The 18723-nt window shown below is 38.1% G+C and overlaps 1 protein-coding gene across 1 annotated transcript in view; it reads right to left on the reverse strand.

The window, feature by feature from the left end:
• The window catches only part of TYR (tyrosinase), a 43862-nt gene that overhangs the window by 23363 nt on the left and 1776 nt on the right, over positions 1–18723 (reverse strand). The window contains exons 2-3 of the mRNA XM_039718766.1: positions 9818–10034; positions 379–526 (exon numbers count right to left, since the gene is read on the reverse strand). Coding sequence (XP_039574700.1) covers positions 379–526; positions 9818–10034 — 365 coding nt within the window. The remainder of the gene's footprint in view (positions 1–378; positions 527–9817; positions 10035–18723) is intronic.

Genomic DNA, 18723 nt, shown 5'->3' on the forward strand with positions numbered 1-18723 from the left:
TTTAGAATGTAAAGGAATTGCTCCAAGTGATTATAGTGGTGTTAAAATGAGTCACTCACTTTTGATCCAAACTTCCTGACATAGACATCCATATATATTAATCATTATGACATCATTGAAGGACTATTTTTACCTTTTTAAATAAAAGCTGAGTGCATTTGTCAACTCATCAAATTATATTTAATCCAGTGAACATACAGTTTGGTTAGGAAAGACACATGCTTTCAAATAACAGGACAGCTCCTTTCTACACGTCTGAAAGTGTTGTGTGTGTAAAAACATGTAAAATGTTTGTGCTCTTTGGAATGCAAGTTCAAAGCACACTGTAAAAAAAACCCCACATAATGAATTAGTTTTACTAATGAAAGTGAAACTTACCTGTCCACAAATGCATGGTGTAATACAAAGATAGGATCATTTGCAGAGCCTTGTACTTGGGACATGGAGCCATTCATGTAGATGTGAAGTGCGTTATGCAAACCGCTTTGCGCCGGGTTTGATATCGCAGTCTGTGGATCAGCAAAGCCTGTAGAGAAAATCATATGCTGATATGACAATGTGTATAATTCCTTTTCCAGTAACAGTGAAGATCAAAGTAGTTACTTTCCATTCATTTATATTCAGCTTTTTAGACAAGAGCTTAGGAAAACTTGTAAAGGACTGCTAATATATTTCAAAGGCATAGCAAAGATGAAATTAAAATGAGCTAAATTAAAACTCCTGCCGTGTAGCTAATGCAGCATGTCAGCAAATGTACTGCTTAATTGCTTTATATTTTTAAATTTCCTTTTCTACTTTGTCTGGCTGATAAAATGCAACATAATCCCTATAGACATTTATGTGTGGACCTTTATTTATGTTGAGAAAACTTTTTTGCTTTTTTTCAAGCTTTAATCTCTATACTTACAGACTCCTAAGATAAAACGTGCCATTTTATCTCCACATATACTCAGTTTGCCTCTACAGAACACATTCTTTTATTGATAGGAGCCAACACAATACAACCTGTAACCTCTACAGTAGGATTTGGTGAGTAATCAGTTTTTTACAGTCAGACTTGCAGAATGGAAGTCTGTGGACTGCTGTTATTTTGGAGGACACTTAAAAGATGGGCTTTAGGAAAAGCTTACACAGACCAGGTCCCAAGCAGGAAATGCTGGAAGGCAAGTTTGTACATTAGTTTTTATCTCAGTAGCCTGTCTATATTTAAGTCTGATGCTATAGCCCTACTCATCATCCCATCAGCCATGCTTCCAACCTATTTCCAAAGACTCCTAGCAAAAGCCAACTCAACCATCTGATCCTTCTCTGAGATTTCCCCAGAGAATAGAAAGAGAAAGCAATGTTGTCCTCCCAGTCTATTTCTGAACCTGATGCTAGTTCTGATATTTAACCCATGCCACAAAGTCTCTCACATCTGTCTCTTCTATTTGGTTACTGAAAATATCTTCTTCTCACAATTTCTGTAAGATTTAGGATGCGGAAGCTTAATAGAGGCACATTAAAATTTCTTCACAATTTAATTATCAAACAACAAGAGTTGTGAACAATATGATCATTGTGTTGATCCTCAGGATTTCCCAAATATTGTTGCAGTTTATCTGCAAAGTGGAGAAAATAAAGATATAAGAAAATAAAGATATTAGCTTTTATCTATGAAAAATTCGCAATGGACTTTGAACACTTGCTTGATTTACTTATTTGGATGAAGAACTAGCATTTGAATGAGAGTCATATACTTTTGAAGTTAATCTCCCAACAGTCTTGCTATTTGACACTGTTACTCTCACCACAGGGCAATTTCTGATTTTGCAAGCTAGATTCCTTTTGTAGAAAATCTAAAATGTGCCAGCTATCAGTGGATGTTCAGTTCAGGGGACTAAATTACAGCCAGTATGAAAAAACCCATTCCCTGTGAAAACCCTAACATGTAACATGGAATTTGGGTCCACAGTTTCAGCTCTCTGGCTCTGGATTTGTTCCTTTCTGAGTCACACAAGAGCCATGAGACATGGCTAGAGTTGCCTTATGAGTAGGGTCATAGCCTGAACTTGGAAACCTGAGTTTTACACCCAACTAGGACTCTGATCTTCTGTGTGAAATCATTGCATTTCTTTGCCACTCTAAATTCCCTCATTGGGCCTTTGGTTGTCAGTCAACTTCTTCAAACAAGGGGAGACCATCTGGCATAAACCCTCTAGTATTTATAAGAAGAATCAAATCATAACCATAGCACCTAAGAACCAAAATACAGTAACAGCCATCCATCTTATTGAGTCTGTAGTATGACAAAGCTTTTGAGAAATTCAGGGGAAATCAAAGTTGAAAATATAATTAGAACATTTGGGCAACACAGAGTTGGCTTGCTATGAATATTGTAAACTTTAAGATACAGTAACTGTGGATTCAGAAAACAAAGAACATGTTAACACCTGCAGATTTTAAGTACATCAGATATGGACCAGGATTCTGGAGGAGTCTGCTTGGTGACACAAACAGCATAGGACAGAAGTTCTCAAGACAAAAATTTGGCCCACAGAAATCTGCATGATGGTGAATGCTATGTTTCCTAGCTATCAAATCAGGGGGAAAAGCAAAGTAAAATATTACTTATAAAGAATATATATACATTGACAGTCTGTCCAGAACTCACAGGAAGAAGTGGCAATGGTTTTGGCTTTCTTGCTGCTGCCCAGAGCACATGGTTATTGGAATCGGTCACTTTAGCAACACTAGGATATTTCTGTGAACATTAACTGGATAGCATATATCTGTGTATCATTCTGAAGCAATTCTTCCACTTATGTTCCACTGCATTAAGTATTTAAGTATGTTTAAGGGAAGAAAAACTTATTGCAGGGTCTGGGTTAACAGCTAGATATTTTATATCAGACTTTGAATGCTTCTTATATTTCTTAATGCATTTTGAACATTTGATCTAATCATTCATAAAAATACACAGAATACTCATTTTGGACAGCTTTTCCTGGAACATCTGCACATAAGCAATTTATCTTAATCATCAAAATCTCTGTACTGGAACAGCTTTAGCAACCTCACCCTCCAGCTCCAGATAATTGGGGTATATCCACTCGGTGTCAAAGTTGATGTCATGTTTAACCCTGCATGTGAGAAGTATCTGATCTCTTGTTATGAAAACTCCATATGAACTTGTAAGTTAGCAGGAATAAAGCCATGATGTGATGTCACTGCATCTTATTAGCTTGGGTGTCTTATTCTTTCAGACTTTTTAAAACACTTGAGTACAATCAGTTATGCAGGATGACATACTAGAGTGGAGTGGCCCAAAAAGAACATGTGAAAACTTCACACTTTTCTCAGAGTACAGGAAACTTTGCTGAGGTAACTGCAGTAAAATCACCTCTAAAGCAGATGTGAGACTACAGATACAGGCAGTGAGCTGAAATAAGAGTTCCTCATCTCTGTATAGGGGAACTATTCTCCCTCCAGCTGCCTTGCCCCATGCTGTGCCTTCCTCTCCTCTTCACTAACTTTACCTTGTCAGTCCTTTTGTGAACTGATTTCACTGACTATTCTGGCAGTAAACTACCCTGGAGTGTGGGATGTCAGGTTTTTTCCCCAGGCCCCTAAAACGCAGACTCTCAGATAAGGATATAATAAGGACAAGTGATGGTACCAAAAAAAGGATGGAGAGTGACTGACAAATGGATGGAGGAGACTGCAGTGAGCTATTAAATCATCTTGGCCAGTATAGGAAGCTGTAACATTGAGACATTCTTATAACTTTTGGTTGACTACGGTGCATCAGAAATAGCTGTCAGGACATACATCACTGAAGTGAAGTTTCTCCAGTAATCTGGATAAGAGAAAAATCAGTTTTAGGGTTTCATAAACCTTGTTCTGCTCCTCCTCCTAACATTGTTGATCAGGAACAGTGGCTCAGTGAATTTGAAGTAGCTTTACTGAGCCAGGCCAAATTAAATCAGGTGGGAATTTAGACCAAAGTTTATTATAATAGAAACTAATGATGCCACTCAAAATTAAGGATGCCTGATAGTTTTTAGGATGGTATATAGGTGGTTCTTGTTCAGCATGCAATTAGCTCAGGTGTATATCTTTTAATAGAGTACTTAATTATATTAACTCTGGATTTTTCAATCTGCTAACAGAGACAACAGATGTCCATGCACCATCAGTCAAGTATAGAAGTTTATGTAGAAAGCAGGCAGTGTTTTCCTCAGTTGCTCATTTGCCACTGACTGAAGTGCTGTAACTACACTTAACAGCAGGTATGTAGAGCCTGGGGAGCATTAGCACTGCAAAGTGCTACAGAAATGGAAGATCCATTCCAACAATCCTATCTGCCTTAATTATCTTGGGGAACTACTTAGCATCTCTGGCATCCCTAGCATCATTTAGATATTCATAACAGTTTTGCAAGTGGTTTTCTGAACTGCAAAACAGTATCTCTTACAAAATAAATTTCAGTTTCATGTGCTTTTCTAGGCTAGCGGGAAGGACAGATGATACTTTAAAGGTCAAATTCTGCTTTTTTGCTTTTTTTGTTGCATGTTGAGGGGATTGATTGCTCCCCCAGTCGATTTTCAGAAAACACTAAGCTGGATGGTTGATCTGCTGGAGGCCAGGAATCACAGAATCAATGAGGTGGGAAAAGACATTTGAGATCACCCAGTCCAACCTATGACCAAACATCCTATGTCAACTTGACCATGGCTCTAAGTGCCATGTCCTGTCTTTCCTTAAACATTTCCAGGGATGGTGACTCCACCATCTCCCTGGACAGTCCATTCCAATGTCTAATTACACTTTCTGTAAAGAAATTCCTCCTAATGTCCAACCTAAACCTCTCACGACACAGCTTGGACCTATGTCCTCTCATTTTGCTGCTAGTTGCTGGGGAGAAGAGACCAGCCCCACCTGTCTGCAACCTTCTTTCAGAGAGTGTTAAGGCCCCCCATGAGCCTCCTTTTCCTCAGGCTAAGTAACCTCATCTCCCTCAGAAACTCCTCATAAGGCATGTGCTGCAGACCCTTCACTCCCCTTCTTGCCCTCCTCTGGACTGGAAGAAGGCTCTGCAGAGATCCAGGAGATCTGGACAGACTGGATTGATGGGCTGAGGGAAATTGTATGAGCTTCAGCTGGGTGAAGTGGGCGTTCACAACATGAGTGCTACAGGTTTGGGGAAGAGTGGCTGGAAAGCCACCCATTGGAAAAAGATCTGTTGGTTGACAGCAGCTGATCATGGTCCAGAGTATGCTCAGGTGGCCAAGAAGGCCAATGGGTCAGCAATGGATTGGCCTGGATCAGCAATGGTGTGGCCAGCAGAACCAGGGCAGGGATTGCTCCCTTGTACTTGGCACTGGTGAGGCCACACCTCCAATCCTGTGTTCAGTTCTGGGCCCCTCACTGCAAGAAAGACATTGAGGGGCTGGAGTGCATCCAGAGAAGGGCAACAGAGCTGGGGAAGGGTCTGGAGCACAAATCTGATGAGGAACAGCTGAGGGAGCTGGGGGTGTTCATCCTGGAGAAAAGGAGACTCAGGGGGGAGCTGATCACTCTGCAGCTGCATGAAAGGAGGCTGCAGCGAGATGGGGGTCAGCCTCTTCTCATAGGCAGCAAACAACAGAGGAAGAAGTTACCTCAAGTTGTCACAGGGGAAGTTGAGAGGAGATTTTAGGAAAAATTTCTTCTTGAAAAGGGTGGCTGGGCACTGGAACAGGTTGTCCAGATAAGTGGTAGAAACGCCATGCCTGGAAGTGTTTACAAAATATTTGCATATGGTAACTGGAAATATGGTTTAGTAGTGAAAATGGCAGTTTAATAGTTGGATTTTAGACACCTTTTCCAATCTAATGATCCTGTGATTCTATGGTTTAGTGATGGACATGACAGTGTTCGATGTATGGTTGCATTCAATGATCTTAAATGTCTTTTCCAGTCTAAATGATTCTGTGGTTCTCTACCTGAGTCCAACTTTTTCCCCATTCTCCCTGAGTATGATTTTCTTCTTTAATAAAGTTTTCACATTTTAGAGAAGTTCAGGTTCAATAGATGCATCTGCTTTAAAACAGGAGGAATATAAGTATTTTAAGGCCATATTCTTGAAGGCCTTTGAAGTTAGAGATGCTCTTCTAGCTTATATTTCTGCAGTATTTATGCCATTGGCAAATTCACAGGAACTTTTTCAGGGTTAAATCCTACATACTTTCTCAGGTGCTGTTATTACTGTAATCCCTCTAGAGTGAGCTAGCTGTAAGATGCATAGAATTTGACCTATGTTATTGGAGTAAATAAAAGTTTGTGATTATACAATTTATACCATGTCACTGTATATTTATTTTTTCTTAAAATTTCTCTGGTAGAGTTTCAATGTGGTCTGTGCTGAGTAGTCTTTCTAGTTCTCTAGCAATATCTCTTTGCAGCTTGACAATGTTTTCTCAGTGTGCAGCATACACTTACCTACAGGTGGAGGTTCAAGCTGGGTGAGCAATGTTGGCTGTAGCCTGAAACTTTTTCAATTAGAAGTTTTCTGTTGGATAACCTCATTTTTAGAAACCATTTTTTTTCTACAGCTTTATGGATTGCTATGAGCATACTGAGAAAAATTTTCCAGATGAAAATTTCTCATTTCAGAAAAAAAAAAAGGAAAATGTCCTTTTGAAATGAAATTACATCTTGAAATATTTTATGTTTTATTCCATTATTTCGTGACAAAATAGCAGTAACAATACATAATTGTGACAGACAGTGGAATGCTATGACATGGTTTGGCTTGATACCATTTATCATGAGTAAATTCATGAATAATGAGTGATACAGGGTTTTAGAATTTTAAAATGTTCTTTTGTGACTTTATGCAAAACTTAGAAGTCCTTGATTTTCATTTGAAGTTGCTGTGAATAAACTAATTTTAACTGTGGAATCTGCTCATAGATAAAAAGTCTAAATTTTCCAGCCATCTCTTATTCTAAGGAAATAGCATTCAAGGTATCACACTCCAAAACAGAACTGAACAAAGAAGCCAAATTACTTAATTAGCAGTCAGCTAATCCATTTCTGATCTTTCTGGATGCTTTTAAACTAGGCTGCTTTTCTGTTCTCTTGTATCCATGAAGTTTCCAATGATGTCAGCAGCATTCCCCAGTTAGGACCACAAATCAACAAATCCTATTTAAAATAATTGCTTTCAGGGGAAAAGTGTAAGCTGCTCTTAACCTGTTGTTTTTCATTCGTAGCAGAATCTGGTCTGTCACAGAGAGGGCAATTCATGGGCACAGCCTCATGGGAGTGTTTCATTGAACAATATTGACCTTTTCTGTTTATGGATGTTGTGATATAAATTCTTCAGTGACATAATTTCTGTCTCTGCAGCAGCACTGTATGTTAGTCAAACAGAAATTTCAGCCTGCCTTTTTGTCATCTGCTCATAATAATGCTGACACTTGCCCCTTTGAAGGATGAAATTTTTTTTTGTTCAAGTGCACTGAAGAATGAAAAAGCATAAAGTTTTGCCCAGAAGGGAATGTTCTATGTGATCACAAGTATTTTTCATTACAGAACTGAAAGTGAGATGTAATCTCACACTGATATAAATCAGGAACTGCTCAATTACAGTCACTGGCTTAGTTCTGATCACTTGTCATAAACCTAGAGTAACTCCAATAAGGTCAATGTACTTACTTTGGATTTCCCTGGGATCCAAAAGGAATTAGAATTTTACCTTAGGTGTATTGGCACAAAATTCTGCAAATAAGTAAAGCAGGGTTGAAAAATGTTTTGCTTCAAAAAATAACAAAATTTTAGGACCTACAAATGTCCTAACAAGTTTGTAAGAACATAATCAAGAAGAAATGGGCCCAGAGACAGTAAATGCAAGTCACCAATCTAAGCTTGGCACTTTTATTAAAAAAAAAAAAACCTAAGCTAGCCATTTTTAAGAAAGGAGTTAACGCAATTATAAGGGATATTTTTTCCAGTAAATTTTCTTTAAAAACTTTCCCCTATATTTTTCAACATTATCCATGAATTCTTGACTTCATATTGCAATTGAGTATCTTGTTAGCTAAATAAGTTGGTTGCAGAAATGTTTGTGGTCCTGTGGTGTAAAGTTGTATTGAAATAATTCAGGTTAAAAAACAAAATTAAAAAACTCTGATGGACTGGGCTTTTGCTTTTGTTTACAATACCAATAGCATGATGGTAGGTCCTCAGGAATTCATTATTTGTTTACTTCAAGTCCTTTTTCTCTACTCCTTTGCATCTATTCACACACTTCTTGGAGTAAAATGTAGGCAAACCTCTACTCAATTATGTCACCTTTTTCTTTCCAATATTTGATGTAATTTCTGTTTTCAGGGACAGAAAGCACAGTTATGTTTGGAGATTCAGACAATTACTGTCTGGATTCTTTCTAGGTTTCAGCAGACAAAATCTGAATTTCTGATTATTTTTAAAAAAGGAAATGGTCCACATTTCCCAATAAAGCTTATGGCATTCCACACTGCATTAAGACTAAGACAGAACATATTCAAACTTTTGCTGTCTTAGAATCATAGAATGGTTAAGGTTGGAAGGGACCTTAAAGATCATCTTGCTCCAACCCCTCTGCCATGAGCAGGGATGCCACTCACTAGATCAAGGTGATCAGGGCCCAAACAGACCTGGCCTTGAGCACTTTAGGGATGGGAAAGCTTCTCTGGGCAACATGTGCCAGTGCCTCACCATCCTCTGAGTAAATTTCTTCCTAATATCTGATCTAAACCTTCACTCTTTCGGTTTGAAACCATTGCCCCTTGTCCTCTCACCATCTCTATAAAAAGTCACCCTCCCTTCTTTAAGCCCCCTTAATGTGCTGGGAGAGCCCAATAATTTTCCCCTGGAGCCTTCTGTTCAGCAAGCTGAACCCCAGCTCTCTCAGCCTGTCTTCATAAAAGAGTTGCTTCATCCCTCTTATCATCTTTATGACTCTTTTCTTATCCTTACTCCTCCTCACTCCTATTTTGTATTGTTATGCTCTTATGCAGTTCCTCTAAAACCAGAAGCTCTGAGAGATTGAAATAGATCACATTTGATTCAGCTGATATATGATATTGTAAAAATATATTTATTGTTAAATGTAAAATGCATTATCCTTGCTTATTCAGAAATTTACAAGATTCAAAAGAGTTTAGTAGACAGCTAATTAATAATTTCTTTCAGTAAGGAACTTTTGCCTACTAGCCAATTAGGAAAATGCAAAACAGGTTAAATAGCTAGATAACTCAAATGCTAAATTCTTTTGGAAATTATACTAAATGTCACTTTTGAGGGATAACTTAATCCATGTTCCTTAGAGCGTGGGAAAAACTCTGCTGTGGAGTTCACAGTGGAATGATGAAGATATAACATGCCAGCTGGTAACATCCTGTTTCACCTTTGTTATCCAGCCTGGTCCCTGGAAGACAGTGAATTCTAGGACAAACATGTACCCTCCATGGTTACAGGGTTACACATGGCTGTGCACAAGCAGATTATTGGATGTTCTCCTTTTCTGCTGTGCTGTATTTTTTTGGAGTGCCTAGTGCTGACTGTAGCAGGAGACAGTATCTCCTAACAAGCTTAGGGTCTGATCCAGTCTATAGTCTCTATTTTGTTATCAAATGCCTTTAATGTGGTTCTTTCTGTCTTCTGCTATTCCAGGTGAAAGCATAACTTTTTCCTTTTTTTACAGTTATTCTTCACAAAGCAAATTTAAACTGCTGAGAGTTTGAAGACTCTAACACCAGAGAGAATCAATTTACAGCTGGAAATGGTGTAACAGAATAAAGCACATTACCTTCCAAAGTGTTTCGGAAACTGTAATTGGCCATTTTATCCATAGGTCCAGATTCATACTGAGTCAGAGAAAGGCAAAATTCGACTTCAGCTGAGGATGGGAGCCTTGGGGTCCTTGATTTATCATTGTTCCCAGGATTTCTCCTTATAGGCCCCTCGCTTGTGGCACTGCATAAAGCCTGTTGGCTGTTGTACTCTTCAGACCGAGTGCAGATTACCTGGATAAAACACTTTCTATTAGAGGAGTTGCAATTACAAAAAAGTAAAAAGAGGTACTTGGATGGATTTTTTTTGAAGAACAAAGAAAATGTACAATGTAATAAGTTTGTTTCAAGAATATATATTGGTTTTTATGTTTTAGGTGTATGATTTTAATATAAGATGGTTATTTCATAGAAAACAGCTCTCTAATACAGTGCACATTTTGAACTAATACACTGATCTGTATCTGAAATTACCCATGTGGACTAAGATATCAAATCATTCATGCTCTTGAAAACTCAGGCTAAATTCAGTGTTAACAACCAATGCAGTAAGACACAGAGTTAAATCTGCTGCTGAATTTGCTAAATGGAGGATTTTTGGCTTCAGCAGGCAACTGAACAAAGCCATAAGATTTTTTTACCCAGTACAGTAAGAGTGGGAAATGTTGACTTGAAATATGAAAAAAAAATATTATGAAAATATCTGTGTCTGCTTTTTCAGGGTACATGGACACTTACTTTCTCTATGTCTCAATGATGCTACATGTATTAAATGGGAAAATTTGCTGGTGTACTTCCTAGAAATGTTGCGGAGATGAACTTCTATCACCAGCTGAAATAGTGATGGATATTTAGAAAGGATCTTAAACAGCGGGATGGATGAGAATGTAAAATACTGCCAGAATCCATAATAATTTATATAAATGTTCTGGGTTCACAGACAAAGTCCAATTACAATGGCATAAAAAGTCCTTATTTGTCAGATGATCTGCAGAATCTGCCAGTCCAACTTGAGACTCCTGGAAGAGCAAGGTAGTTCAATGGTGGGTCGATGAGAAAGAAACAGAACAACAGCATCTCAGAATTCCCAGTTGTTTTATATATTAGCAGGTAACGTTGAGATTCTGAATCAAATGTAACTGTCTATTGTTTTGCTTTCCTTTGGAAAAAACCCACCAAAACAAGTAAAACTCCAAACCACCAGAGACCCCTTTAAAACACAGGATTCTGCACTTAGCAAGTAATCAATGTGGTTAATGAGGAATTGGGGTAGGGAAAAAATAGATCCTATTAGTGAGGGAAACATCATAGGGGAGAAAACACCTAACACTGAAACATCAACTTCTTTTATCCCAAAGATATATTTCTATTTCACGGACCAAAACAATGAACAACAAAGTGAGCAAAAGCAATCATCTCTGCTTTGAACAAGCTAATTGGAAGAACATGGAATTCTCCGTTGAAGGAAGTGGGTGGGAGATTCATTTTACCTATACTTGCCACATAGAAACGGTGAGATTCAGGATGACCTCTGCAGTCAGAGGAAAGGGAGGCATCTCCTGAGCGTGACACAGCTCTCCCAAACCAGATGTCTGGTAGGTGAGATGTACTTACCTCTAGGGGTGCCTAACTCTCTCCATTGTCTAAGTCAATGAAATAAAATGAGTAAAAAATCAATGCTGAACTGCAGTTAGCAAGGGAAGCAAAATTAAGAGTGTTCAACTTAATGCTCTATTTCTGCATTAGGGTGGGATGAATCACACCCTGGAGGCTCAGATGTGCTTCTGAACTAACTAAAGACAGAGCCAAAAGCAAGTTGATGTGCTGCTGAACTAACTTTTGAAGGACTGGAAGGAGATCAGATGAATTTTTTTGTAAGTGATTTGATGACAAATTCATAGATAATGTTTGATGAAGCTGGTGATATAACACAGAGTCCTTAAGAACCTGGAGTTCTTAAATGATAAATTTTCTATGAATATGAATATAATGAAAAAAACTATTCTCATCTTTTTGGGGAGTATATAAGAAAGCTTATCAGAGCAATTTATCCTTAGACATTACTCTGCTAGCTGCAATCTGTCCATGTCTGCTAAAACTACTGAGGAGCCCTTGGAGGCTGTAGGTAGTTTTCCAGCAGAGAGTTGCACAGCACATTTCCCCCAGAAGCTCACTAAATGTGTCAGGATTGTACCTCTAAGAGGACTTGGGTCAGGAGTGTGTCTCTAAAGAGTCTCTTCTAAGAATCCACACCATGAAAGGGGAGGTAGTGACAGGGAGTGGCCCACAGTTATAAACACAAACCATAGTTTATGCTGGTTTTATTATTAGTTCGTAAGTTGATTCCCACTAGAAGGAAATTAGGTGGATGGTTCAGGAGAAGCTCCAGTAATTTGTTTATAAAAATGTGCCATCCTGTGTCCCTAGAATTGCATAAGTGATGAAGGCAAATGTGTCTTGGCTAGTGAAGCTCAACCTGTATCTCTGCTGTTTCTTGGCTCAGAAAGTTCCTATGTGTGGATTTTGCATCTATCTCTCCTATGGGCTTTATCTAGGTTCACATCTCCTGGGTTCTCCATCCTGCCATCTCCTATCTTTCTTTGTTTTCCCTCTGCCCTAGGGTTATATCCCTATTGTGTCTTAAAGAGGAATCACATGCTGTGTTCAAGACCCAGTTTTTAGATATTCAGACAGGGTATCTTCAAGCATGAGCTTAAATATGTCTCTAAACAAAGAAACTTTCCCCCTTTGTTCTGTTTATCCATTTCAGTGGGATTTAATGTAATTGTTAATGTCATGAGGCTTATAAATTTTTAGAGTGCAAATGCTTTTTTTTTCCATTTATGTTTAGTGTATCCCTCATTAACTGTCTAACTAACCAAATTCATCCTAAAGAGAAGCCAGATGCCACAAGGCCTTTGGAAAGTCATGGTCAAGAAATGCCACAACATAAGTCCCAGGAATGAAAACGCTTGTCTCTAACCTTTTGCTATTCCTTTTTGTGAACTAAAAATTAAGGTCTGGCTATAAAATTAACCAAAATGCTTTTCCAGAAAGATTTAACTTAGGTTATATTAATTATGGGTCTATCCTGAAACTGTAATTTTCTGGCTTAACAGCCATGCAATGTGTAAGTGATAATAGAACATAGATTCATCAAATGGTTCTTTCTGGATGTAATCTGCATAAAGCATTCATAAAATGGGTCACACCATTGCCTTCTTTTCCTTCAGCAGGAATACTTTCTAGTGTAAGTGTGTTGTTTTAAAATGTGGTATTTTATTCCCTTTTAGAACAGTCCTGACCAAATTTCTCAGTTCACCCTGGATACATCAAATTCCAGCTGCACCTGCGTGTGTGAATTCACCAGCTCCAGGGAAATTGTTAGGAAGATACTCTGAGGAAAAGCTTATGTAAGTAGTGAGCAGAGCAAATACCAGTAGATGGCAGTCCAGAATATGCAGCATCGCTTCTGGACCTTGTAACACCCAGCAAAAAATATCCCTCAGTTCACTGCATCTGAGATCTTGAACACAACTCTGCAGAGTGCTTCTTAGAAAACAGACTGTAGAGGCTACTCTGTCCCACCTTTGGCAAATGGGAAAGTCTTTTGTCTTTTAGTTTACAACTGCTTGCACAGACCAGCCCCTGTGTCAAAATAAAGGGAACTGCAATACAGAAGATTTCAGTGATGTTCTTTTGCCTGTTGTCTTTAAATTCAAAGCTTTGAGGAATTTTGTGACAGATTTCTTGGGGTTACTTTTGCTTATTTGATCTGTGCTCACAAAGGCATTCGACACTGGTAACATATACCAAAACACTTGGGAAAAGAGGATTCTCTATGGTATCAAAACAGATGCTCACTCACAATGTGATCTGAAGTTCCTCAGTTCATTGGGGAAGTAGAGCCACTCAAAGGACTAATCCACACCTCTGTGTCCTTTAGAACTGATCCATTGCACTGCTTCTGCTCTGAGGCCACTGAGCCCCCCTCCAGAACCTGTAGCAGCACATTGTCATAGTGCTGTGTTGCAGATTAGATAGCTTGAAAGAACCACTTCAGATTACAGTCAGAGCAACCACTTGACTTGCTGATGTATGTTGGTCACAAAGATGTGATGTAGGCACTTCACTGCCTTCCTTCACACCTCCCCTCACCTGTTTGTCCTCCATGAAGTCTGGACTCCTGAGCTGGAGTCCAGAATGGAGAGCTGTTATGGAACCAATAGAAATTTTGTACTGATTCATTGTCTTTCTCTGTCTTTCTCCACTTATTCTCACAACCTTCCTTGGGAATCTCATTAAAGCACAGCTCTCACTCTGGATTTAAAACATTTGGCAGCTATAAAGAGGTTTTATTTTTTCTCTTTATTTGGCTGCATTAGGTCCTGGCATAATTTAATCCTCATTAAGTGGTATCCAGAACCCATTTACTCACCAAACTGGGAAAATGCAAGGAAATCCCCAGACATAAGCTGTACCTTGGGACCATGTTTTTACAGGTGGAATTTTGAAAGGTGCTGTATCTGTAGCAGACCAAAGGTGTTTTAAGGGATTGTGTGTATTTATATCTGGTTTTTCATATACTGCTGAATATTGGCAGGAATGGAGAAGTTAAACATTCAGAGAATTGAAAGAAAAGGATAAAGAGAATTGAAAGAAAATAAAATATACAAAGCAAAGCCTTGAAGAAATTCTAATAAACATTGAAAAGGGTGAGGCCCTTAATTGTCTTTTTTCCCCTTATGGCACATACATAAAGTGGGGGAGCTGTGAAACTCAAGCTAAAAGGAGATAAGACAAGCATGCACTGACAGAATTAAAACAAACCTGGGGCCTTCAAGGTATTTTCTCAGCCTTCAGTAAAAGCTGGCTGAGTTTCACCTTTCTGCTTGAAGGCAGCCCAGAACTGAAGAGCAACCTGTACCAGATTAAGCACCACCTCAAAATGGTGCTGGGCTGGAGTAGGAAAGTCTGTTACCAATTACTGGTGAAGTATTCACTAGCACCTCCTGGTCTGACAGCTCTGCAGCTGTCTCCAAGCTGCACCATCACTGCTGCTCTCTCCATGTCTACTGTGAAATCACTCAGACACATCTCTCTGGAGAGAGATGGTACGATTCTTCTGCTGGTGAATTATTAACAAACCCCAGTTTTTATGAAATTAACCTAGCTATTGATTTTTACACTTCTAAAGGTGTATATTCTTTATCTTTTACCTAACATGACTCCTGAGCAAGCATGGGTATACACTGGTGGACAGCCAAGCATGCAGGGGCCCAGCTCCATTGTCACCCACACATGATCCCATGGACAGCCAATCACAGGGACACAGAGGCTGAGGATACCCAAGGGGCTGCTTCTGCTGTGCACAGATTGTGATACCCTCCTGCTGCAGTTCTGAGGTGGCATGTGAAGAAGAACCTCTTCATAACAGGAAATGTTTCAAATTTATAATCCATGTAAGCATGTTGTTAGAGAACACAATTCATAAATTCTTTCTTTATAGTTGCTCCATTTGGGCTCTTGCTTTTTAACGTACCAGCCTGTAGCTGGCACCACAATCTATTAAGTTGCAATAAAAAATAAAGTTTGTGAGTTCCTTGGGTGTCCATAAGCAGATGGATGTAAGACTTTTGCTGATCTAAGAATCAAGAAGTGCTGGCTTCTGGTGTTTGTATTTCTGAAAATTTCCTGCTGTTTTTCAAGGTAGATGTAAAACTATCTTTCAAATAATGCTGTCAGACAATTCAGCTAGCAATACAGCTCCCTGATAAAATGCACTTAGAATTAAATAACTGTGTCTGAATAGCTGAATTCATATTTCTTATGAAGTCATGTTTTCAGGTAATGGATCTAAAGTACTGTCATTATTAGTTCAGAAGCATTTTATCAATTTTCTATTTGTGTAACTTGTTTCTCTTTTGTAGTAGCATTGCTTTTGTGTAAGTGGCTCTTCAGGGTGATATGGAATGAAGTGCTAAGGGAAATTTTCCATGCTTGCAACAAGGAATTGGCAGCAGGCTCGCCCCAGCACATCTGAGAGCAGCCAGCTCTCCATGTTATGCAATTGCTTCTCTCAAGTCTGAGGAGAGACAGAATAGAGGGAGCTGAAGTTGGTGGTGTGTCCTGCTTATCACAACAGCAAACTGAAATAGCGCTTAGATTCTCCAACTTCATTTTCTTCATCCTATGTCTAGCACACTGTGGGGATTCCCAGACTCTAGCATTAACTGCCAGAAGAAAGATTCCGCTTTTAATTTGCAGTAGGTTTTTATGCATCTGCAACTCCAATTACTTCAGTTGTTTCTCGAAATCAGTTCTAGTGTAGAAGAGATAAAAATTTACCCTTCTACTATTTAGAATCGCAAAACAGTTTTGGTTGGAAGGGACCTTTAAAGGTCAGCTAGTCCAAATGCCCTGCCATGGACACGGACATTTTCAATTTGTTTTGTTTGTTTGTTTGTTTGTTTTGCAAATCCATTATTTTGAATAATAGTAGAAAAGAGCACTGAACAAAAAAACACTCTCAAAATGTCATGGAATATATCCAATTCCCGTATATTTTTTTGATAAGTTGACATGGAATTGCAAAAATTGCTAAAGCATTAGTATGTCTCATGCAGTCCTAATGCTAAGTGTAACACTTGAATCATCACAAACAAGTAACTGAAAACATGAGAAAACCCTTCCCACCTATCGTAAAACATGAGTTAAGCAAACATACAAAACCAGTAAAGATTCCTGATTGTCTTGTTGTTAAAAAAGAGGCAGGAATCAGAAGTGTCACTTAGATGACAAATATGAGAAAAATGTGGATGCATAATTCACTCAGCCAAGTGGTAACAGCAGCATGTTGAAGAAAAAGTAAGGTGAAAGCAAGAATTTCAGCATGTATCCATGGGTATCCATGTTGCTATGGCAACCCTTCAATGGAATGAAGTATTTTCTCCTTTCTTTGGGATTAAAAATAAAAGAAAGAGGGATGCTTTTCTGCAAATAGGCACTTTACCTTTTTTAAAATAAATCTAAACCATTTCCTAACATAGCAGGCATTGTAAAGACGCTTAAAATTCTAAAAAGGACATCATATTATTGATGTGCTATTCCAAGGTTACTCTTGCCCTCTTTTTATTTGGAATGCTTGCTAAAAGCATTCTTGTTAAATTCTTTTCAATTCCTTCACATTTCTGGATCCTTCTCTTTTTTTTTCTTTTCTTTTTTTTTTTTTTTTCCCTCATGCTGTTTAGCTATGGATATTAGATAATCAAAGCATTCTGAAGCAGATCTGTGGCTGTTTTCGAGTTCAAGCTATGGCTATTTTTGTTTCCTTTTGACTTTCTGGAGTGATATTTTGATCTCTTACTTTGTGCTACTCGAAGAAACAGTATTGACTGTTATTCCCTATTAAGCAATTGCTTAAATTTAGATTCAGCATTAATAAAGAAATACCTTTACCCCAAACTCATGACTGAGAATGCAGGTCTGTTCAATCTCTTTCATACTTCCTCAGGATAAGATGGGAGAGCCATAAATAGATGGAAGATGTTAGAGAGAAATTTTAATATTTGAAGGTAAAGTTATCACATATTTTGGAAATTTTGAAAAAATTGTAAATTTCCAAAAGTCGCTGAAAAATATAAGTGATAAACATTTCCAGAAAATACCTGGAAAATGCCAGCAAATTACTAAGGTGCACTTACCTATGTACACTGACACTGAAAGTGTTTTAAACATAACATACCTTTTATACCTGCACCTCTTAAAGTTATAAAAAAATATCTCTTTGAACAACTTGTTCCTTAAAAAGAAAAAAATCTTCCTTATGAAAAAATGTTCCTTAAAAAAAAAATCTTTATTTTAGGGCTGTATTAGTGGGAACTAACCTTAAATGAGAAATTATAAACCTTTTTCTTAAGTATATAAATTGCTACTAATAAATTTTCTGGGTATTTATTACCAAGATGAAAATATCTTAAAAATCTGGACAGAATTAATGGAGCCTTTGAAAAAAGAACAACAAAAAAACCCAACCCCCCCAAAAAAACCCAACAAAACCCCAAACCCAAATCAAATAAACAAAACTACCTGACAACAGCATGTCTTTTAGAAAATTCTGCTAGTAACTTGCTGATTCCTGTGTATTACCTGTCTCCTCCTACCTTGGTTATCTCATTACTGTATTGATAGCTCAATTTGACAGAAGTAACCAGTGCAAATCTGGTTTCATTTTATCCATTTACCCACATGTACATTTTTTCACACAACCATTTATTCATCTCAGTGCACAACAGCATAAAATCCACTTCTTTCTGACAATACAGTCTAATTAAGCTGGTAAAGTTGATCCAGATTCAAGATGCTAGAAATAAGAAGAATTTTAGAAAATGGGATGAAAATGCATATTTGTATCTGTATCTATTTTATGGCTATGTCTACACTAAGTTAAATGTATGCAGGAAATTTCCCAGGCACTGTGGCCAACTGACATCAAACAATCCATATCTATGTCAATAAAATAATTTTAGTCTCATAAACAGGGTGTCTCTATGCAAACAGTATCCTGGGAATGATCCCTGAAATGATTCCTGCCTGAGGGAGAAAAAGGTATGCCAGAGAATAGGCTAAATAGTTCTGTTATTGTATCTCTAAATGCTTGAATTTAGAGGTCTATACCCCCTCTATTATTCAAAGGGCACAAATCAAGGCTAAATACTGCACAACCAGCCCAGTAAGCCCAGATGGATGTTGATTTATAATATTCCAGAATATCCCAGAGCTGCTTGAATTTCTTGGTCTGTTAAATCACTAGAACTGCCCAATCTTCATTTGGGCTGCTGCTACAGAAATAAATGGAAGACAGATTTAGACGAACATAATCATAGACTTCAACACCAGAAGCAACTGTTGGTATTGTCATGAT

This window comes from Passer montanus, unplaced genomic scaffold, assembly GCF_014805655.1.
Source record: "Passer montanus isolate IOZ18808 unplaced genomic scaffold, ASM1480565v1 scaffold4, whole genome shotgun sequence".
Classification (NCBI taxonomy): Eukaryota; Metazoa; Chordata; class Aves; order Passeriformes; family Passeridae; genus Passer; species Passer montanus.